This window comes from Anser brachyrhynchus (assembly GCF_964034855.1).
Source record: "Anser brachyrhynchus genome assembly, chromosome: 3".
Lineage (NCBI taxonomy): Eukaryota > Metazoa > Chordata > Aves > Anseriformes > Anatidae > Anser > Anser brachyrhynchus.
Genome location: NC_137696.1, coordinates 33,154,445 through 33,178,844, shown reverse-complemented (window position 1 = coordinate 33,178,844; position 24,400 = coordinate 33,154,445). Strand labels below are relative to the sequence as shown.

The 24,400-nt window shown below is 42.7% G+C and overlaps 1 protein-coding gene across 4 annotated transcripts in view; it reads right to left on the bottom strand.

The window, feature by feature from the left end:
* The window catches only part of PRKCE (protein kinase C epsilon), a 301,037-nt gene extending 277,306 nt beyond the window's left edge, over positions 1–23,731 (bottom strand). The window contains exon 1 of one of the 4 annotated variants that reach the window (XM_080588243.1): positions 23,465–23,731. In XM_080588243.1, coding sequence (XP_080444369.1) covers positions 23,465–23,578 — 114 coding nt within the window. In that variant the 5' untranslated portion in view covers positions 23,579–23,731. The other 3 variants (XM_080588242.1, XM_080588241.1, XM_080588245.1) reach the window with 3 other exon arrangements.
* Positions 23,732–24,400: the final 669 nt, after the last annotated feature.

The window sequence follows — 24,400 nt, the reverse complement described above, 5'->3', positions numbered from 1 at the left end:
TTTCCCACTCCAAAGAGACTTCAATTCAATAGTTTCCAGAGTCTTGATCTCTGGCAAAAAGGCTGAAGTTTTGCACGTGTTTAACTGCAGTCATAGTCAATATCCATACAAAATTATTACTGCTAATTCACTCCATCGCAGACTGAGCATGGTATGTTACCTGCTGTGGTCATAGAAACATTTTTGCATAGTTCTCAAACCTGACAGTTACTAGGTGCTCTTTCACTGCCCTTAAATCAACGATAGAGTAAGAGAGAAAGGGAGCAAAAGAAAATGAAAAAAAAAGTGAAAGCAAATATATACAAAAAGGGGCGTGCAGAGCCAGATTTTTTCAGAGTGGAGTTTCAAATGTTCACCACTCAAAACTCAAACCAGATTTTCAAAAAAACTAAACTCCAGTACTTTCTATTTTGATGCGTATAGATAGCCAACCAGATTTTAAGTGATTAGTTGTTAGTTATTTAACAACTAATGAACTCTACTGGAGAGAAAAAAGAACAAAACCAAACCTCTTGTAACCTGAAAGTGCATTTATTTACACACAAAACATTTCAGCAAAACCTCATGATCTGTATTTTGCAAGCCCTTGTTATTTATTTAAGAAAATAAGATCAAAATCTCTCAAAGCCCTGTTTTTTCCATGATATGTCACTTTTCACACAGCTGTGAGAGGATGAATTGTGGCAGTGAAGTTCATGGTAAGGATGAGATTTTGAGTAGAGGAATTCCTGTTCACTGAAGGTCATGCGTCAGAAATACCCTTTTCTGTATATCAGGCTTTAAAAGGACAACACCTCACTTCCTGGTCTGAGATGAATATGTTGTGCATTTTCAAAATAACACTGCTGTGTTTTTAGCGGTTTGATTTGTAATGGCCAAAGCTGCAGTAAAAAACAAAACAAAACACCAAAGCCCAACAACAACAAAAACAATGCTATCATCCTGTAGCTGTTTGCACTCAGCCTGACTGCTTGTGGTTTACTTTGCAGAAAATTTCAATAATGGAGAGACTGCTTTATTTTCAGGAGTGGGGGGGGAAGAAATATTTTCCCAAAATGATCTGTTTCTATTTATTTTTACACAAGCTCTGTGAGGAGAGAATATAAAGTACTTTTGAGTTTTGTTTTAATATTTAGTTTATTTGCAAGCATTTCATTTTGTAGTTGAGCACAAAGAGCAGAGAACAAAATGAACTCAAACAGAAAAGGGAGCAGTAACTATATTTTCTCCAGCCCTTGCCAAAAACACTACAAAGAATGGAAAAAACAATGTCTCACTTTAAGCCCCAGAACTGGTTAATCAAAGCAGCCAGTGATCAAACACACCAGCTAGGAAAAAAAAAAAAAAATAGAAAACCACGTTTTCCATTGATAAGGACTTACAACCGTTACCTCCGACAGCCTCAGATGGCAAACAGGAACTGCCATACTTTCATCAGTGGTCTGCAGAGTGAAGAAACCTCTCAGTAACCCCCTCAAAACACACTGAGCAAAGGTGCAAGAAACCTCCTAGTGGGCAATTATTGAATAACCAGATCAGCAAGGACGTCTTCCGAATCCCCCCCTCTGTCTACCCTCGGCCCATGTTCGGAAGCACAGCCGTCTGAGGATGAGATACTGATCAGCACTGTAGGTATCAGAACAGCCCACACAATTTGGTAGGTAACGTACTAAGCCCTTGGTGGCAAAGGCATATGGAGCAGTGAAGTCCATATATATAAACAAGTTGAATACATCATATAGTATGGAATAATGTAGGTGCAGTCTAATAACCCTGCAGTGTATCCTGCGAGAGAATTGTGTTAGCCGGGTGACACAATCACACCACAGGCAGATCAATGTATTAAGACCACAGAGGGCTGCAACACAGCCTGCAAAGGTACATTTCTTGTAAGCATTTGAGAAACAATACCAAGGCTCATTTATCAGGGATACGTATTTCTCTGAGGTAATACTGTGGTATTTCCAGACGTTCTTCATTTTTTTACGGTTGCTGTTATGACCCCAGGTTTCTTCTCCCCTCCTCTCTCCACTCAGGCAGTGCTACCCAGAGTGTCAGACAGCTTTGATTTACACTTTCTGATAGAAAGCAAGGGTGTGAGAAGAACAAGGGCTGAGCTTTACCTTCCCCATGTAAGAGAAGCGCTCTGTTCCCCCATCAGACCCCCAGATGCACACACTGATTTCAAAATCTTTCCAAACACCAGTCCACATATGCTGTGCTTTGTGTTCCCCGCTACCAGCTGCTGCACCTCTGTAGGACACCACCTCTCACACGAGACCTCCAGCTGCACTCCTGCAGACAGGGGGCTCCACAGTGCGCAATGAACCAAGCCAAATTACCTGAGGCATCGCTGGTTATTAATTGTCTTTCTCAGCGTAAAAGAGGATTAAGAGTGTGGGTAGCATCCCTCCTTCAGACATCATTTATTCCACAGATACTGGGGAAAATAAGGAAGGGGGCAAATGTGGCTCTTTTTCTTGCTCAACGCTTGGGGAAACAATGGGAGCGCTTAGCCCTAGCATTCAAACTCAGCACAAGGTATTTTTTAAGCTCCATTGGCTTCTGGCCTCCCTTTTTGAAGCAGAAACTTTGCAAGCCAAAAATATCACACAGTTACTTATTGTATTGGTAAACAAACTGCGAGCAGTTCTTTCCCAATTCTTGATCACTGCAGTCCTGGCTGCAGCACGGGTAGTCATATCTTCCACTTCCAAATTAATTCCTAGTATTCGACTAATTTTGACCCTTTCAGTACGGTCAACAGTAAGACTTCAGTTCTTTTCTCAGAGTAGACACTGTTTGAAGCACATTTATTTTAAGGCTGAGAATTCAGAGATTCAAAGGACAGTCTGGAAATGTTTCAGTGGGCGTTATCCTTACCGGTATTATCCAGGGAAGTCTGAAATCAATACTTGGGTTTAAGAAGATGTAATGGAAATATACCCTGACGAGAAAGAAGCCTAGAAATGTAGCTGTTGGGATAGCTCCCTTGTCCCTCAACCATGTTCTCAGTATTAACATCACCCTTGGGCCAAGGTGAGAAACACCGAGTTCTCCCACATGATGATGATACCTAACTAAAGGAATATGTCATATTTCCCAGGTTTGTCCTTGGTGCTATTTTCTGTTGTGTTAAGAACCATCCTGGCTGATTTTCATCATTGCATGATGAGAAGCAAGGCTCCCCAGGCTGGAGAGGAAACTTCCTCCTCTCCAAAGAAGTAACTTCCTTTCTTGCTTGCTAAATTTGGTGCAGCTTCCGTGTGGCCTCCCAGAAGGTGTCACCATGCATCTAGTGGGGAGGAAAAAAAAAAAAAAAGTAAAGCTGTCCTAGAAAACAATTCACCCCCTTCCCTGCCAAATAACTGCAGCTCAGGATCTGTACTTTGGATATTTTCTGGGTGCTGCTGGTCCACAGGCATGGAGACACTCGTAGGTTTCTGTGGAGCACAAGGAAGGCTGAGGCCTCACGATTAAATGAGCATGGTCAGCTTGACTCTTCTCAGGAAGAATGAGGAAACAGAGGTAGAAGAACCTGTTTGATGAAACTTTGAGCACTGAAGCCTGAGGCAGGAGCTTTTGTAGAATTAAACACTGTTTCTTTTAAAAGACTGTCTATTTTTTCCTCCCCTCTGCCTCCAGTTTATTTATAATCCCTATGCTGGAAGAGTGAATGAATGCAAAAGTTTTATTCAGGCCACAGAAAACAAAACTGGGAAAGGTATTATTTAATAAAAACATGTTTTACTCAAGATTTTCCAAGCCTTCCATACATTAGCACAGATTTAATATTTCAGCCAAAAGAAAAGGAACCATGCCTTGCTTCTGTCATGTCACTATGCACTTCAGTACCCTTTCAGATTGAGCTGCAATAACCAGATGTAAAAATTTTAACCACTTGCTCATCGTAACAGTAATAAATCATGAAAAGACTGAATTGGTCTGAATCTTGTATATACATTTCTCAGCTGATGCTCAGAGCACATGGATTTCCTTGCATAACTTTGAGAAACTATGAAGAAACAGGTAGTTCTCTCCTTCAGCATGACTAGCAGTGAAGTCTCATTATACCCACCCTTAGTTCAAATAATGCCAACAATGACTGCACTCAGAATAGCGTTAGCAAATTAACCGCACACAGACAGTAAAATATGCGTTAGTGGGAAAGGAGGAGTCTAATTCAAATACCCTGGGCAAGCTCTGAATCTCCTTACAGGCCATCAGAGATGCCCACACACCACAAATGGTTCCACTGAAGTCAACAAAGCTAAACATGAATGGCTTTGCAATTCACCTGAAAGCACCACTACAGGATCCTTTACCCAGTGGTCTTCATTGCATATCCAACACATTCATTGAAGTGATATCCCGTTAGAAATCTACTGATGAAAAGTATTACACAAATCTGTATTATTTCATTCTAGATAAAGAAAACAAAACATGTAGAAATGCTCCTAAACAAGGGAGCAAAAATAAAGAAGGTTTTTTTCCTTTTGCAAGTACGCATCTGGTATTTTGCTTTACCCTCTGATGTCTCATTTTCTTATCGGAGTTCTCAGTAGTAGAGAAGACAAACAACTAAAATGTGAAAGCGATATAGTCCCTGTAGATCAGCTTCTGTCTTTCCTCGAGTATGTCTGTGTGCATACCGAGCACTGATGATGTGCACTGCAAGCAATGTTGCCCCCCAGAAAAAGCTGACAGCAGTAACACGATTTTACTTCAGAGAGTAGATGTAATCTTAGGACCTGATCTTGTCAGAACTGAGAGCCAAAAGCTTACTGGAAATCAAGCAAGCTCAGCATTTCACTGGAGACACTCAGCATCTCACAGGTTCAAATCCATACTTTTTAAAAGTCACTTCCTATTTGTCCTTTGTTTACCCTGGCTTATCCTGAACAGTGAGGCTTTCCGACACAGAGATAACTTTGGAAATGATTACTCTCATATTCTTTGATGATTTCAAAAGGCAGGAAAGAATCTCTCCCCTTTCCGAGGGCCACCCAGCTGAAGCAAAGAACATTACTTTTTTCAGGCATGCTAATAAGAGCCAGTAATAACTCAATTGAGTCGCCTTAGCCTTGACATACCCTTGCTTTTGTTCTCCTTGAATAACATATTTTCCTACTGTATCTGCTTTCACACAGGTATCATTCAGACAGCCCTAAAAGGGAGACTGCCCAACGTGTCCCCTTCCAGTCAATATAACCTCTTCCTATAACATGCATTCAAAGCCTTAACGTGTTTTACCCACTATAACACTAGAAGTACAAGCACATTTGGATCAAGCCACTGGGAAACATGCTGTAACAAAGTAGGTCTTCAAATTAAGCTTTGTAGTGATTAAATATGTTAACTGTAATTAAAGCTGCTACCAGCCTCTCTTTCTCCAGGGAAAAAAGAACACACAGGTGGTAGAGAATAGCGTCTACTTTTCTAGATTCCTACTAGTAAAGAAAATCAAGCATGGGTTGGACACATGTGCCGAAACAAATAAGGATAAATTATTTAATCCCTCCCTACCCTCATATATTAAAAGTTATTCTAATCCAAAACCAACTTTCCTTTTTTTTCCTTTTTTTTTTTTTTAAATCAGGCTATCACATCTGTCTTTCCTTGGCATTTTTACATCCTCTTTCTCTGAACCAGGATCCCTCACAGGAGTTTTTATAAATGCAGCCTGTCAGAATGATTTCTAAATTCTGTCAGAAGCAGAAGTGAGGTACTTCTCATGTGAGGAGACACTAACAGCAACCGATGAAACAGTGACAGCAAGTACCACTGGGACAGTAGAGTATAAGAGGAAAGGGGTATTGGAAAGGCAGTTATCACTTAGGATAGCAGGGTTGAAGGAAAGTAGCATTGAGTTAGTGGGGTTGAAGGTACAAGCCCTGGAACATGGGAAGTGAGATTTTGGACAGGGGGACTTCCGAGGCACAGAGGAGCTATCCGCCCTGGGTCTTTGATTACCCCTCTTACTGGCAACCCAGTTTTTGAGCAGAGATGCTGTCAGGACTGCTGGATATCTGTCCTACACACTCTCCTTTTTGCTGCTGAAACTTGTCAGCCTTGAGATGAACATCTAATGTACTACATTTATATTTTAAGAAGTGAGGACACAAATGTTAACTTCACATTGAAGTGGCGATGACTGATACAGTCTCACATTGTACAGCGGACCTGCCAACAATATTAATAAAGAAATCTGTATTCATCTAGCATTCACTCAATTCTAGCATTCATTCAAAGCATTCTTTCTTAACAAAGCTCATACTTAATCAGTTTTGCTGCACCAAAAGGAAAGTAAACGTGTTACACCAAGAGAATTCAAACAATTGTTTGTATTCAGGCACCATGTTTTCTCATGTCTGCATAATGATAGTGCAAGAAAAATATAGCTTCTCTGCAGCCAAAGGCATCACATTGTTATAAGCCTACAGTAAGAAATAAGGCTGTTAACTTACTCCCTGAAGCCACTATTCTGATGGAAATTCAGCAGCCAACTGTATTTGAAATCAAGCAGATCCAAGAGAAGACTATACTCTCAGAGTAGTGATTTCTTGCTGTAGATCATTGACCAATGTATTGCAAAGTCAATATTAAATTTTTCACGGCCATACAGGAATGCTTAAGCCATAAGTTTAAAGTCAATTCTCATGAACAGATAAAAATTCAAAGTAACTGAAGCCACGAATTCAACACCTTTGTACTCCAGTGCCTTCATGTCTACATTATACCACAAAACTGATATTCCAGTCACTGACTACTTCTAGTGTGATGGACCATAACAATCCACATTTTGACACTTTTTTCTGTAGTGTCTGGAGAATTACTTTCAGATGAAAAGACTAAGTAAAAACCTTCATTATGTTTACAAGTCCAGGTGTTAACTGTACACTGATAAGGAAGCTCAGTAATGTACACACAGCATCAAGAGACACAACAGAATGCCACTTCTCCACTGTGAAACAATTACAGCAGGTATGCTGTGGTGTTCCCTCTCCTGATGGGAGCTCCAAATAGAGTAAATAACTACTAACTTTGCAAAGCTATTTCAAGTAACTAAACTGTCACCTCCTTTTAATTTCCACTGAATCCCTCTTTCTCAAATTCATAAAACCCCCATTGCTATAATCTGCATCAAATTTATCCTGCTCAGGTTCAATCCTGAAGCATAACATGGTAACCCCAAGACATGTTAGCATATCCGGCCTGCTGACTCTGTGGCTTTTTCAAAACCAGGGACAGCTTTGTGTAAACCACAGGCCAGCAGTCTGCCAGGCAGGCAACACCAATCTAACTTTGCTGTATCTGTTTTATAAACACACTCAGGTGCTGGGCTATCAGGCCCTGCTGCCCAGCACAGCTGCTCCTCAGCACTCACCAGCTGCACTTACTCCTTCCTCACACAGCTCCAACTGTATGATCCTCAGCCCGTCTGTAAAAACCTATCACTCCTACTGCTAGCATACAAGGCAAGTCCCTAAAAATGGAAAATTAAAGTTCTGTTTCTTCAGTTGAGTGATCCAAACAGAAGTGCATGAACAATCAAGCAACAAAGCCTTCACCTTTATGTTTTGTCTGCAGTTGTCTTCTACCATATTAACTGCAGTTATGGGATTATAAATGAAATAAACCATGATGAGTTAGGATGACAACATACAAAGGTGCTTAGAACATTTAGTTCTAAATATAAAAGGGATTTGCATGTCCAAGTATTCAGTTCATTTGACAGCCAATGTACTACATTCGTGAGCAGACAGGCTCCATACATGAGATCCTCCAAGTGCATGCATGCAGCATACCTCTAGGTGCTAATTTTTTCGTTGTAACAGTAAAGCTGTTACTGCCCCCAACTACTCATCCACAGCAGCCTCCCAGCTCAAAAGCAGCTGAAGCAGCCTCATTTCAGGAACCTAGGTCTCAGCCTGAGGCTCCCCTCTGTACAAATGAGGATAACGATACCTCCATTGCAAAGCTATGAGAAGAAAAACGTAATAAAGCTTGTGCCATCCTTCCAGGTGACATGGAGGAATAGATAGTTTCGCCATCCATTACACTTCCTCTTAGGAAAGCTGCGAAGATGACTACGCTCAAGATTCTCCAGACTCAGATATTTTGCTAATGAATTTCATTACTACCTAAGACAGATAAGATCTATGTATCACCACGTGTAAATCTAAAGCAGACAAAGGACTCCCTTGGAACCATTAATACAAACTCTTGGGCTATTCATTTTATAAGAAGATTTATATCTGTGTTATGAGTGAGTGTCCATCCCAGCGTTGCTTATTACTGACATCCTCATTTGGCTGAAGGAATTATGTGAATGGAAATAAAGGCAAAAATTACAGAGGAGAGAGGAGATAACACGTTATATCACAAGTAGACACAGGACAACTAGGTGCATGAAAACTTGTCTGACCAGTTCACATCATGCAAGATTATGATGAAGTTCTTACACATTATCACATGGCTCACTAAGACTTCAGACCGTAAAGTAATCAGGAGCAGGAGCAGTGCACTTTGTGCACTGTAAAAAAGAATTTGCCAACCTCACCTGTTACTACAAACACTGAGGAAACAAAATAATACCAACAATAGCTATTTTCATGTTTTCACATGCTATGTCAGTTTGAAACTTTTTTTCAGTAAAGCCTGCTGCAAATAATTTCTTTGTGTAAGCCAGTATATTACAAAGTGGCTTCATATCGTTGACTGTCCGTTTTATTTACATGCTGCTTGGTTTGGCACACAACTTAAGCTTTAGCCTCTTTCTTTGCTGACTCATGTCAATAAAAACACTCCCTTAACTAGTCAGTTAGACAATCACTCCTTCTCCAGGAGCCATCAAATATATTTTTATGAAGTTGGAATAACACCATTCATTTCTTTCGCATATTGCTGTTCCGAAAAGCATAGATTTGTATTTTGTTACGCGTTTTCTACAGCTTCTGTACTTCACTTCCGTCTTGATATAAAGCTAGAAAAAAAACTTTATAGATCTTATGTTGTAGTTTATTATCCGAAAGTGAGATAATAAGTTACCTGATTTTACAGCATAAGCTCCTTCAGGAAGGAACTATGAATTTTGTTTCTGCACTGCCTAAGACATTATGAACGTTACCAAAGAGAAAATAATAACTCCTACATTCAAAACTGTCACCCTACCAAAATGTATGTATGCATCCACACACTGTGAAGACTCCAGCACCTCACTCTTCTCTTACTGGGGATAACACTAGCATCACGTAAATTTTCACAGGTGCATAAAATGTCTCAGAGACATCCCATTATTTGCATCATAAAGTTGACTAACCATGCACAAAGGTGCTCTGCAGACCAGCACACTGGTGCTGGGACACAAAATTTACTTGCTAGTCTGCAAGCAGGGCACAGGACTGATTCACAGTTGCTGGAAGAGCTGCAGACATTTTGGCAGTTCTACAAAATATTCGGCCTGCAATTTGTCTTACTGATCATAGCCACAATTACACCCAGGTCCCAAACACGGGAAGCCTATACAGTCACAGCGGGAGATGGCCGCAGGGCAAAGAGGCTTCACCAGAACTGTCTCTATTTCTCAGCATGCCTGCCTTCAATTTCAGAGGCTTGTTGTTGTTGTTGTTACCTCAGTCCTCCAGGAACAGCATAAAAGCCAAAATGACGTTCTCACAATTCACATCTGATTATTAATCTTATTTTAAAAAATATAAACGTTGAATTATATTAAGGATCTTGAAAGCTTTACGGTATTAGTAACACTGGTACAGCAAAATAGTGCTTGGCTGGAGAGTGTGCACACATTTTAAATAAAAAGTAATACTTGGGGCATGTTAGAGCCTGTCAGTTTGATGTCCAGAGTACATTAAAGGAAGGCTAGAGTTCTTTTTTTTTTTTCAAATATCCAGTGATTTACTATTGTTTTTATCAACGAAGTATGTCAGAGACAACTCTCTGAACAATATAAATTGGAAGAAAACAAAAATGCATGTACCAAACTGACAAGAAATCCCACAGAAAAAGACTGACCTTTCTGAAGAGCACACTCACAAGCAGTTCACCAGGCACTTGTAGACAGACTCAAAAAATTTCAAAACCAAGCTTACTACAGATAATAGACTGAAATAATCACTGATGGAAAGACAGCTGGGTAACATTTTCAAAAGAATGCTGAACTGGGAGCTTAAATTGTTCAGTGACTTCCACATATTTGCGAAATTTACAGCAGGCCTCAATTCTGAGAAATACGTAAAGTGCAGCATGAAACATACAAGGGATGGATATGTAACTACCCACCTCTCCAAGCGTCTGGCAGCCCAGTGGAATCCCTGCGCACACAACTGAATCATACAAGCACTCTCAATGGTTTCAGGAACACAAGATATCACTCAAAGAAATTCCCATTAAAATTAGTACAAAAACATCAGCTTTTAATTGGCACGTAGGCCAAATTAAGTCCTGCCTGCCCCCAGTCATTAGCATATGGCACACACTACAGACTTGAACCTTTTTTGTATTTTTAAGGTATTTTTATTTTTTCACTTACTCACACATCTACTTACCAACAAAACCAACAAAGAAAATGTTTTGCTTTTTGCGCTGTCCATGTCTATGACAAACAGAGCGCGACTGCACTGATCTATTTTTCTATACCATAATACTGTTGGAAAGCGAGTACCTTTAAAAAGGATCAGGACCCAGCATCCCTATCCCATGATAGGCAATATAAGAACCCATACCTGAGGCATCTTGCAACAAACGGACAAAAGAGATGAAAGGAATTGTGTGAACCGGCAAGGAAAGAGCACCTAAAGAGATCGCAGGAGTTTGTGTAGGTGATGGTGTCTGGACTGATAACGCAGCAGGGAATTGTTAAAAATCAGTCTAGTTTATTTTTTATTGTAAAACTTTTTATGTGGCCTTATAAAAAATGCATATGCAGAGCCACCTCCTAAATGTGACCACTAAACCAATATTCTTTTTAACGTAATGGACTTCACTATATATACATAAAAATAAAGTATTGCATAAAGGTCACCAGAAAGAGCTACAAGGCAAGGCTTTGCTCTTTTTTTTTGGTGGAAAGTGCTGTCACTTGCTTCTGATACAATGGGTAACATTGCTACAAAATCATGGTAAGAGGTTAATAAAACTCTTCTTGTTTCTTTCCTCCTCTCAGAGCCTTGACACGGCTCTGAGAACTGGCTGGCACAAAGAGCACAGGAGTGGAATGAAACTTAAGACAGCTTATCTCAGCCCAGCGACATTAGTACTTATCATTAACCCTATATATTGTGCCTGTGTTTGATTACTGCACTGGCAGTGCTCTACCCCGCTACTGATAAAGAAAAAAGCTCAAATGTAATAATACAGTTAATGACAGCTTTCATTGAATTACATGGAAAAATCCAGTAGTTCCCTAAGAGGGGGTGATCTCAAACATTCTTAAAGCAATATGGGATACTCGGAAATGCCTAGAAATTTGGGAACCAGGGACTAGATCATAAGTGCTGTCAGCTCCTTGAGGAGAAACACTACATTGTACAGAGCATCAGTATCTCCACAGAGCTGGAGTAAAATTTCCACTATTGCCTCTCCCCTTGAGATTTTGAGTTAGGGACACCAAGCAAAGCTGAACCAATGTAAGTATTGTCTTACTATTTCAACCTGCTTTCTCTTGACTTGTGTGTGAACTGTAACTTTTTGAAGACAGAAACCATAATTTTGTTTAATAATAATAATAATAAAAACAATATCAGGTATTTTCTGTGATTAGGAGATGCTCCAAATTCCAATAGTCAGTACCAATTAAAATTTTGTAACACTGTTTCCATTGCTTGGGAAAGTCCAATTTCCAGTGTCTGATCATCTTCCCTCAACACCCCACTGACTACTAAAACCAGAAAATTTTGCTTGAAGCTCAAAGCTACCATACTACATTTCTTTCTTCAACCACTTCTGTAGCGTAACTAACTGGAAATTCAGTGCATCACTTCTGATTGAAGATAACTGCTCAGACAGCCACTGGTCTGTTGGGTTACTTCCCTGCTGCTTGCTGAGAAGTTCAGTGGGGATATGCCGGGGATGAGAACTGCCGGGCAAAACTCTGAGAGCTTTGGGCACTGAAGGTGCTTCTAAGTCCTACTGACATGAGGAGCTCACTGGTCCACCGGAGTGACAAGGAGAGGGAGCGATGGAGTGATGGGAATAAAAGCAATAAAGATATAGAGGGAAGCAATAACAAGAAAAATGAAGGTAAAGCTAAAACTGGCAGGCGGGACACAAGGACTTGGTGATAGCAGTTGATTGAGGGGAAAAGAAGTGGGTCATGAGCTCAAATGCTCTAGAGGTGCCAATCCAGAGTAACAGGAAAGGAAAAGGCAAGGAAACTCAGAAGGAAAGGAGAAAAAAAAAAAAAAGATTTCTCAATTAATCCAACTAGAACCATGTACGAAAAAGAACAAAGTGATTGCAGCACATGTGACATTGAGCCTTTCCTTTTCCAAACCATTCTCACTCGTTGCTTTCATTGACTGTGGATCAACCTCTCCTTGAAGTAAAATGAAGTTGACAGATGCCACAAAATCTTATATGATAAGTAAATACAGTCCCAGCAAGACTGTATTTGCAATAGGTCTCCGTAGAGATCTATAGCAGGGCATTTCATTCATGTAGCCTGCTAATATTGCAAACAACAAAATTTTATGCAATCCTGTAAAGGTCATTCTATCATTTCTTGACCATCTTGAATCCAGAAGAGATAAAGAAAGACAGAGAATTAGCAGCATGAAGCCAGAACAGATGACGAAACTGAAAGAAAACAAGGAAGGAGAAAACACTATGTCATGCTGGCTTCTATGCATGAAACAAAGCAATATAATTACAATCATTTCCTCATCACCTTTGCAGAATATGCACCAGTCTTCACTTCACGTCTCCGCCACCACTGTGTCTGCTTCATTGTTGCCCCTTCACTATTTATCTAAAGATACTTATAACTTCTAACATTTGGCAAGGCAATATATTTTTAATCCTATCAAAAAGGCCAACTTCCTGAAAAATGAAAGGTTCTAAAATGTGCAAGAAATCCTGGTCACCCAGAATAAGAAGCCTGATACGTATTGATACTGTTGAGTACTGAAAGATACTAAGTTTGAAACACAATTTAAGTTTGCCTATGCTTCATTTAAGGGAATTGTATATAGAGGTATGATGAGGGCTGGCTGTTCAAACAATACAGACATGAAATTTATTTGGTAACATCTAGCCATTATTTATGCCTTTTTGTTCCTGCCTGTGATGAAATTGCCCAGCAGGACACCAGAAACAACCAAAATGATCCTATTGTCTGTAACAATTAAATCAACTCAAGTTAGCTGATATAAAGCAGAAATGGCTGCCTGCAAGCCTCTGATGGAATCAAACTTTGCCTCTTTTAATTCTAAAAGCAATGGTCTTTCTTTACTTCTGTTCCTCAACAATTCAAGCCCTAAAGAGGGCTTGTGTGTTGAGTTCTGTGGGGGGAGGAAAAAAAAAAAAAAAAAGTTCACAGAACTATGTAGTATGTCTCTAATGCTTCTTCCAATAAAATAAACATTAAAACTCCTGTTAGATTTAATGGCAATGTGCCAATATCACTCGGTTTTTCAGCTGTGCTGTTCGGACTCATGTGAGATTTTGGTTTCTGTAATTTCTGTTAAATCACAGCAATGACAATTTATTTTATTTTTTTTTAACTCATAGAGGTATATAAGCAAAAGGACACTCAGAAATCACCTTTACTAGGAATTCAAGCCACTGACTGTGACTAATGATCAGAGTAGGTAACAATTCTGCAGATGTTCTTAAATCCTATTCATTTGCATTTTGCTTTACTACAATATAAAGTAGATAACTATCATTAAAGTTACCCAATCTCTAAAATTATTTAGAAGTTTTACAGTTGCAGTTTCATACTTAATATTGCCGAATATACATCTAAAATCTTCTAGTGACTGCCTGCCAAACAGGAAAGCAGTTGCTTACAAAACACGAGGTTGAAACTTCTTGTCAGCCTTCTGCAATGACTGCTTTGCCCTCAGCTGGTAGAATCCCCTGTAACTGCTTCAATCTGCATGACTCAAAAGGGCAAGTGAGATAACCCCGCTCTTAAGATCTTACTCAGTCTAGCTTCTTGCAAGAGACAAAAGGGTTGGTTTGTTTCCCCCTCCAAACTGGCTGTTTTCCAAGCTGTCTTTGGACTTCTGATCTTATTCCATATCCAGACAGTTCCAGGCCTACCTTTCCATGTGGACGCAGGGAAAGTCTCTTCTCAGTCCTCTCTGACCACAGACTTCCCATTACCAGCATACCCTGTCATTTCCAAAACCTCTCTTACCATGAACTGGATGGAATAGATGTCTTTCTCTGTCTTACAGTCTAGTAACTGGAGTAAGAGAAAGGGGATTAAGCTAGTACTGGATAAAGCAGAAATGAATTCAAGCATCCAGTTCCAACCAGAAAGGATCTCACCTCCAACATTTTATAAAATGAATTCACACACACACCCCTTCAAAATCTGAAAACCCCAAACCAGTTTGTTTAGATGGAAGTTTAATTAGGGAGTGGAAACTAACTGTACTTAGAGGCCAAGTCCTACAATTCCAACTTAAATCCTCATTTCAGCAGTATTTAAAGAACTCTGGATGGGGAAGGCAGAGATTTAGTTTTGATGGCTGAGGAAAGCAGAAACCAGGCTTGCATATGCAAGATTTGCAGAAGAATAATAAATCAGTAAGGGTAAAATGAAAGTAAAGGATGTCGTTAGATGGTATTTATTCTCGGTTTTCCCTTGGAACACAGGCCCCAGTTCAGGAAAGAATTTAAACACACGCCTGCATGAAATGCAGTGAACCCAATGAACCCAGTGAGCTCAGCGCTTTGTTCACAACCATGAAGTTCTGCACAGGGTCTATGGAACCGCCTGAGCCGCAGTAGTGATATCCACTGTCTGAAAACTGGCTCAAGAAGATGTAGGAATTGTTGTCATCAGATTTGGACATTCCTAAAAGCCCAGCTTAGAACTGATACCTATGAATTGGACTCCGTTACTAGCAGCTTCATTCTGCAGGCACTTTCTGTAGAGCTCAGTAGAAGTGCTATCGTCACCAGGAACTCAGTACCAGCATTGGTATTAGCAGCAGTAAGAGGAGGTTCTGCCCAGTTGTAGGGTCAAATCCTGACCTACAAGTAATTCAACACTAAGCGAAAGCCATGTTTGACTACACACTTTCCATGCCCTGAGCAATTTTTTCAGGACCTAAGTGAGACTGAAAGCTACGCACTGAGCAAAGCAAGAAAAAAAAAAAAAAAAAGGGAAAAAATACAGGTCAATGAGCAACAGAAGGCCATCAACTAAACTAGTCAATTTGCCTATGCCAGCTCATCCCTGTCTCTTCTACATGTGCAGCTTTCTGCTGCTGCCAAAAGGGCAGCTGGAGGATGTGGGGCAGCAGCAACTATTCATAATCCTCCTCCAGGTTGTTCTCCATGCCTCATCTCTCCGTTTCCCCACATTGCCCTTTCCCTCTCCCTGCAGCAGTAGCTGCGGAGGCAGCTTTTTCCCCCTCTACAGCTCCTCAGCAGGCTGGGAAGTACTGCAGGTGAGCAGGAGCTGCTGCTAGGAGAGAACATTTCTAGCAGGGAGTAGGAGTAGCCTTGTGCAGCTGCAGAAAGGGATTGATACGAGGGAGTGGGTGAGCTGCGTGGCGACTGTACCACATCCCCAGCAGAGAGGGAAAAGAGGAGGCACAGGAGGGAGACAGGCCGGGGGAGAAGGCGAGGAAGCCCCACCCTGTGCAAAGTGCTTTCCAAAATCTCCCATCTCCTCTTCTCAGCCACCCACCCTCACAATTACACGAGTCCCTGCGAAGCCCTGCCGCTCCCTGCTAACTCTCTCACGCTCACGCCCCAGGCCTGACATATACCTTGCCCAGTGACAGCCTTGTAACGCAGAAATCCGTCAAATGGGACAGCAATTCCCCTTCCATTTCAACAAATACTCTTCTGATAACAACGCTTTTCAGCAGCTCACAAACCGCAGTTTAGATGAGATGTAAAGCTTTCACAAGCTGCATCCTAGGCCTTTCAACACCGTCAGCACAGATGAGTTCAGCTGGTAGATGGAAATAAAAATGAAAATACGCAACAGTCACACTCTGCTAGCCCAACGACAACCTTCAACAGTGTAAGGAGCAAGCAGAGGTTCACGTGCAGGCTGACCCGCGACAAGACATCACCACTCCGCTCTCTGCCCACCAGCTATAGCAGATCACCCACTGACTAAAATGAGGTGCCACTTCAGCAAAAGAAAAGGCAGAAGGCTATTAAATAAACAAACAGTCCCCCCAAACACACTCGGATAAGCCCTTAACCAGTCTTCCCTGTTAATTCAGACAGGAGAAGCTGGAAGGAAATGGTTTATTTCCCAAGTAAATGGACAGCTCACGGGACTGAGGACTCAGAGGTGTTTTAATCCTTGTCCTGCTACTGCCCTCCTTCTCAATTCCTGAAACAGAAGAAAGAATACTGACATTCTTCTAAAGTGCTTTTAGATTTTCTAATGCATGGCATGCTTGTTACTGTTATTGCCAGCCATTTCAAAGCCAGGAGCTGTTGTCTATATTCTGCCTTGCATCTGCTCCTTACGTCAAACACCTCTGACGAGAGGTCAGCACCACCACATTCAGCACTGCATTACCCTGGGTGCCTGACTTTATGGGCTGCAGCTTGGAGACCCAAGACACAGTATCTCCAACAGGAAAATTTCATCAATGGTATGCTGTAAGCATGATGCAAAAACACGTACCTCAACAGCTCAATGAGTATGTAAAGCTGTGCATTTTCCCCATTTCATTTCCCCTAACTCGTCGTCAAATTGTTATTGAGATGTAAAATTAACTCATAATAAACTTGCTATATGCAAGTGGCACAGCTGCATGACTAACTTCGCATTAATGAAACGGAAATATGGAAGAATGTTTTTAAAAGTACGTTTGAAAAGATCTTAAGAATCAGCACTGAAAGAAAAAAAAAAACTAGAATGGCAGACATTTAAGACTAGCAAAGAAAATCTCATTGAAATCTGTGTTTTAATTCTTTCCTGACAGCATTAGGGATTTTTTTTAAGACAGCAGAAAATTAAACTTGTTTCATTAACCTAAATATAGCTGTAAAATATTTTCAGTGGAAATAGAGGCTTTTCTTGATAAATGTTGTGATGTTACAACTGATTCAGTAAGTTCTGCTACTCAGCCTACAAAAGGATTTCTTAGGACAACTCAATAGGTTTTCTCGTGCACAGTCAGGCTAATGGCTAAGACCCTTAGATGGAGTCCTTGGCATCGGTCCAGTTACACTGATTTCATCTATCGTCAACTCTGAAAAGTGGACATGAACTCAGAACCCATATTACCAATCATCCAAACACATAAACATCGATCGTTCTAATTCACAAAAGTATAACCACAAGGCTAAATGTTAAAGGAATTTTCCTTCCTGATTTAAATTCTACTGATAAAAGCGTAGCTCTGTCACCAACTCAGCTGCAACATTTACGTATGCCAAATGTAAGAAAACTAGATAAAGACATGCTTCGTTATTACATGAATCACCGAACTCAGAAGATATAGCTAAAGCTTGCAAGTTAAGCTAGGCTTTTTTTTTTTTTCAGTGAGAACTTTCAGGTTACTTATTGTTCTGCATTTCGCATTTACCAAAATGTAAGTTCACCAACATCCTCTTGAAAATGCCTTGTGCCATTCTGTATAATGTTTCATTGGCTTATAGAAAAATCTGTAATCCAAAGCTCTCTTTAAAACTGCAGTGTAGCCATTACTAAAAAATCTGCAAAACTGACACTTTAACTGTGCTATGTCTATATTGATGCACAACTGGAAAAGCAGCCACCTTTTTAATTGTCACTATACTTTTTTAGAAACCAAAACAGGTTTTTTTTTTTATTATTGATCTTCCTTTAAAAAAAAAACTCTCTGTATTTTGTTTAAAAGCTTCCATCTGGTAAAATATGAACAACTGTGTTAGGCCAGAACTTCAATCTTTCTGCACATATATGTTCAGGGAGTATACATACCATAAGGTTAAAAATCATTTTTGCAACTGCTGAATACTCTGCAGACAAAAGAAACCAGAATTTTGCACATTTATCTTACTCGTCCTAACACAATAGACGCTATCATGATTTCAAGCTTTGTACTTGTTTATCATTAGTGTTTCCACTGTAACCATGGCATCAGTATATAGCACAGGCTTAACAGTGAGAAAAATACCCAGTATTTTCCTAAAAAACTCATCTCTTAGAAAACATACAGGGATGTGCACAATGGCAAAAATAATCAAAGTAGGTAAGCTGGCTAAAGAGAGGAATAGTCTCATTTTAGGGGGGAAAAAAAAGAACCAAAATATTATTTCTCTGAAAGCCCTTTTTTCATTTTGGACTTCTGACAAGAACCTAGAAATATGTTACGGGATAAGTCACATAACCTTGAGCCTGGTGCAGACATTATAAAACAAATACTGAAATTTCCTTACAAAAATGCATGCAGTATTATACGATATTGAATGCATTAAAGCTATTAATATATTGACAAGAACTGTTCTCCGCATACGAGCTTTTTCTCAAAGCTATTTAAATAGTGACAGTCCAATCCTGCAAGAACTGTTGCATCATTCTGAAGGTAAAAAGGGGCAGCAATGCAATTACATTGAATATACTCAACAAGTGTGTGGTTCCCCATTCCAACTTTTGGGACTCCTTGAAGGGACGCCCTCAGAATGGCATAAAAATGCTTTATAGTCTCCAGGAGCGTTTCTTAGGTTGCAATTGATATTTCAGGCAAGGAGGATTGAGCTCCTGTGATAGCTGCTTTTAATTTGCTTGCTATAAAGTTGAGGAAGAGTACTAGAAAAATATCTGGCTTAAATGCCAAGAGTGAAATGAAGGAATTAGCCCTCTTATTAAACAGAACAAACTGACTGTGATGTGCCCAGTCTTAGTCTTATGTTGGTTTAGGCCATGTGCATTTTCCTCATCCTGTGAAAGCCATTCAACTACTTTGTTTCAGAGAAGACTTCTTTTTTTTGCAAGTTTTCATACAGACTCCAGACACTGATGAAGATACCAATAAATCTATGTGCTTCACTATACACTCTATAGAGATGCTATGGCCACAGGCCTCGATTTAACTCAGTGAAATCAGATGAAAAAACAATGTGATTTTGTAAAGACCAGTTCTCTGAGGGTCCCTACCTATTAACAATCCAATAAACACAGTCAGTATTACAATAAAAAATGACATATTCAGTAAATTGGAAGATTTGTGAAAAGGTAAAGAACAATCCCATAAATGCCTGCCCCCCAACTCCAACTGTGATAGGGTGGTGTTCTCTATGCATTACATGCACTGCACAAACACAATCCACACTATGGAGACTTACAGCACACACACAAACAAGAAGTAAACGATGCTTCAGAAACCGTATTACAATGAGCTAACCAATTAGGACCCAGAGCCATCTACTCAACTCTGTCACATCAACAGACAACTACTGTAGTCACTCCCTTGTCTCCTCCCACCCAGTAAATGCTGGACAGCAATGAATCCTGGTGCAGTAAAATACAGCATTTATCTGATTCAGCTATGTAGTTCCTTCCAGATTGTGTTTACAGAGGGCCTCAATCTGTTAAATTCCACTATTTATCTAGGGAACATGTTTGGACGTTTTGAGTTCACCTTAAAAATCAGAGTCAGGATGTACCCTCACACACCAGCCCACCAAAAATCAAACTTGGCATCTGTAACCTGCAAGGTCCTTCCAGATCTGGCAACAAACTCTGAACGGGTACCATACACAGAAAGAACATATGTAATTATTCCTTCACTAAAAATCTGTGATGACATCCTCGTCCCATTGGCCTCAAAGATGAAGCACCCAGTGTTTACAGAAGGACCACTACTTGATTATCATTCAATCCAGGTAAAAGACATCTGCAATACTGCTGCATTTGTGTTTTCCTGATTTGGCAATTTTTTTCTTTGCCTATTGCCCAGTTTTACAATCCAAGCTTACTAACATGTAGCTTCTATTGAGCATCAGAATAATCTAGATCTTAATTGTCACGATGTAACATACGTAGCAGAAGTGGGCAATATTTTAAATTCGTAAACATTAAAGTTGTAACAGTAAAGTTATTCAGCTCTTAATCAGCATAAACAGAGCACAATTCTTTCACGCCTTTCCATTGTTCTGATATCTCTTTCTAGCACTGCTTTAAGTAAAGAAGCTCCAAAGGATACATGAAACTCTGAGCTGTTAACTCTTGCTGTTTTCACTTTGGTCCTGGGTTCTTTGTTTGCCAACAAAACATTCCCCTGCCTAGTATCTTTGACCATAATAAATAAACACGAAAAGACAAGCATAAACATTTCAGACGGCTGGTCAAGCAGGGCACATTTAAAAATCAGAAGACAGCTAACATCATTCTATTGCACGTCTCATATAAAGAATATACCATTTAACCGTTTAACTGCAGAAATGTGCATATTCATGTTTCCTGTGCTTCTTTTTGTTTTATTTTCCAGTGTTAAATCACAGCACCTGAGGTTGTCAGACCAAGGATTTTCCAGCTTTTTTGCACCCCCACTGAGGCACGTTAGCCTCTGGGTCTTTAAGATGCAGTAGAAGCTGTTAAACACATTGTGCATGCAGGCAGCAGAATTTGCCTGGTTGTGGCCAAAATCCACCAGAACCCTTTTATCAATTTCAGGCATTTGAAGAAGCACTGCATTAGGTCTATGCACAAAGGTCCAGACCATCTAGGGGAAGAAGGAGCATCAGCATCGTTGCAGTCAGCTTCCAAGCGATACGAGGACCCCAAATCATCTCGGATCAGAGGTCAGACCTGCATTTTTAAGGCTTGTCCTGACCTCGTCATGGCTTCGTCAGTTCACACTGAAGCAAAGAACTCGGTCTAAGAGCTGGCTCTGGGTTTTGCAGTGATGCTCTGTACAGATGTATTTGGTCGGCGGGTTTCAAACACAATAAGACAACAGGACTTGTGTTTATGTAACATAATTTCAGAACCTGAAGTGGTAATTACACATCTCTTACTTAGATGCACCCTATTTTTCTTTCTTCCTGTGTCTGTGGACCACATGCATTAGATGCACCATAACCATGACTATCTCAGTATAACAAAGCGTGGAAATAATGAAAAGCCTCCAGAGCCATTATATGCCCTTGGCAACCTAGCTCTGCAATACAGATGTTGCACCCAGAGCGGTGCCACTGAACATCATGTGCACACGTCCGTATCTGCGGCGCGAACACTCACCCAGTCCTCAAAGTGGCGGCTCCCGTTCTGCAGCAAGTCCTCAAACTGGATAGTGCAGTTAGCTACAAAATCGTCGTACCCGATGGGGGCATCGTGGAAAACAGCCATCTCTATCTTCCTGCCGTTGCAAACGTCGGTGACAAATTCATCGTTCCAAGCGGGACTGTTGGTCTTCTGCTTGGTGGAGGTCTGCCCGATCCTGGAGTCGTCCACATTGAGGGCTATGTAAGGGTCCAGCAGAAAGGTCTGTGGCCTGGGACCCACCGCATGCCTCAGTGACCACGCCGTGGGTTTCAGATTCACCGCCTCGCAGATCTTGATTTTCAGCAAGCCATTGAAAACCACCATGGCTGGACGGCTGCACTTTTCCTGGGATCAAACACTCGCACAACGCGCTCGCACAGAGAGGGAGGGAAGGAGGGAGGGAGGGAGGGAAGGAGGGAGGGAGGGAAGGAGAGAAGGAGGGGAGCAGGGAAGGAGGTCTCGCCAATAAATAGGGGGGCAGGTCTGAGGGGGGGAGCGGGACGCAGCGCGGCTCCGACCCTCGCCGTGCCGCTACCTCTGGTTATTTAGCCTTTGCTCTTGCGACACCCAGTGAATGCATTTATTTTCTCGCCCGTGTTTCTAACGGAAAACAAGGGAGGGGGGCCGCAGGGGAGGGGGAGGCGTCGGCGGCTGCAGAAACCCCCCCAAAACCCGGGCAGGGCAGAGCCGGGGGGCGAGCGAAAGCCTCCTCCCTCCTCCTAGACCATAATCCCGGCTCGGGCCGTGCGAGGGAGGCAGCGCCGCGACCCGAGGCTCCCGCACACGCCAGCCCTGCCCCGGAGCGGCACCGCACCACTCCACGCACACACACAAACACCCGCACGAATCACCAGCACCGGCCGCCCCCCCAGCCCTGCCTACGGCACAGCCTCCGCTCAGCAGCAGCAGCAGCAGCCATCCACCCGGGGACCTTCCATCCGCGCCGCAGCCCGCAGCAGCGGCGGCAGCAGCAGCAGCACCGGCAGCAGCCCCCGCGCCTCCTCCTCCTCCTCGTCCTCCGCCAAGGCCGGGGACCCAGCGCGGCCACCCCCGCGCATGGGGCGCGGAGCGGTGCGGAGCGGGGCTCGGCGGGCTCCGGCTGGGCGGCCGCCGCCCTGGCGATGGGCAGAGCCGCCGCCTCCCTCCCTCCCTCCCTCCCTCCGTCCGTCCTTCCCTCCCCGCCTCCCGCCGCCGCTCCGCCGCTCGCTCCCGTGCAGGAAATGCGCAAAAGACGTCAGTGTGCGAGTGTGTGTGTGTGTGTGTGAGCGAGGGAGTGTGTGTGTGTGTGTGTGTGTGTGTGTGAGTGTGCGAGGGGAGCGTGCCAGCGGCTGTGCGCCCAAAGTTTGGCCGGCGGGGGGAGCAGCGCGGCCCGCGGGGGTCCTCGGCTGCGCCCGCCTTTCCTCAGCCCTCGTCTTCCTCTGGGCCGGCCTCCGCGCACTTACAGCTTTATTATCATTTATAGTTTTGTTATTGTCGCTGTTGTTGTTGTATTTCCTTCCCTCGTCCCCCTCACGGGATAAAAGTGGCGTAGGAAGAAAAACACACACACGCCATCCCCGTCCGCCTTCCTCCCGAGCCCCTCAGGTTTTATTCAAGCACCCGACCGCCCCTCTCCTCCTCCTCCTCCTCCTTCCTCCCCGCCTCGCTGCTCCCCGCGGGTTTTCCGCCCGCCCCCGGCCGGGCCCCGCCGTCCCTCTCCCTCACAGCGCCGCCCTCCGGCGACCTCCCCGCCGCGCCCCGGCCCCGACCCCCGCCGCTCCGTCCCCTCACGGCCCCGCTTCCTCAGCGGGGCCCGGCGGCAGGCGGGGCTCCCCCGCGGTGTGAGCCGCCGGGGAAGTGGCCTCAGGCCGCCCGGGCCGAGGCCGGGAGGCGCTGTCGGGAGGTGGCGGCCCGGCCCGGCCCGGCCCGACCCAGCGGGGCTGCGGGTCACCTGCCTTCCCCCCGCCCCGGCCTCGCTGAGGGGAAACAGCGCGGGGAATCGTCGCTGCTGGGCGTGGAAGATGCGGAAAGGAACGGGGGTGTCTTCTAAAAGGGTGTACGTGCCTTGTTACCGAGCTTATCGCGTAAGATTTCAGTCATGTTCATCGCCATGGTGCTGACTACTGCATGGAATAACCAGGAAACTGCAGCTTTCCCCTCCCCTGCACAAACGTACATAGACGTGGGCTCCAGTTGGTTTCCTCTAGTGAAAAAATACTGCTGCCTTGTTTATTTTTAGTTACTGATCTTGCCAGCTTTTTGTGAGAAAGTCATCAGGATGGACTTAGCCCTTGCACAGACTTTGAATTCACTTTAATATCAGAATTAATATCCAGGGCCAGCTCTGCTATTCAAGGGGTTGCATCTGCATTTCAGGCAACGTGAAAAGAAGAAGCCTACTGCCAGGATGCGCTCAGGTGAGGACACAAAGGGTTAGCACCGAGTCCTGGATCTGGACCTGGCATTCCTGAGTGGAGAGCAAAGATGAGGTAATTACGGATTTCTACAGGTAATGGCTCAGGAGGCAGGTGTTATATTTGGAGGTGAAGAAATAGCTCCAGTATCTGTGCTTCCACAGTAGTTTCCAGGTAGAAGATACGGTACTAATGAAGCCTAAGGGTCATGAGAGCATTCACGTTAATGGAAGAAAGCCTTTTTGTGCCTATTGCCACTTAATCTACTAGTAAAAGCAGAAGTACAGTAAAATCTCCATGTTCATTATCATCTTGACAATCCCCGAGTACAATCGTTTGATAAAAAGCTGTGATATGGAGCCAATTACAGGAACTGTCTTCCTTCACAATTCAGCCTTTCCTGGGCTCATAGCAGCTGTGGTTCATCTATTACGTTACTTCTGTAAAGGATTGTATCCACAGGCCCCTCAGAAATACAAGAATCACCTACTCCTTCCCTCCCCTGTTCACAACCTAGCATGTATCTACTATGTGTTGAGCTATATGCTCTTAATTTTAATGTGTGAGAAAGAACACACACTGTAAT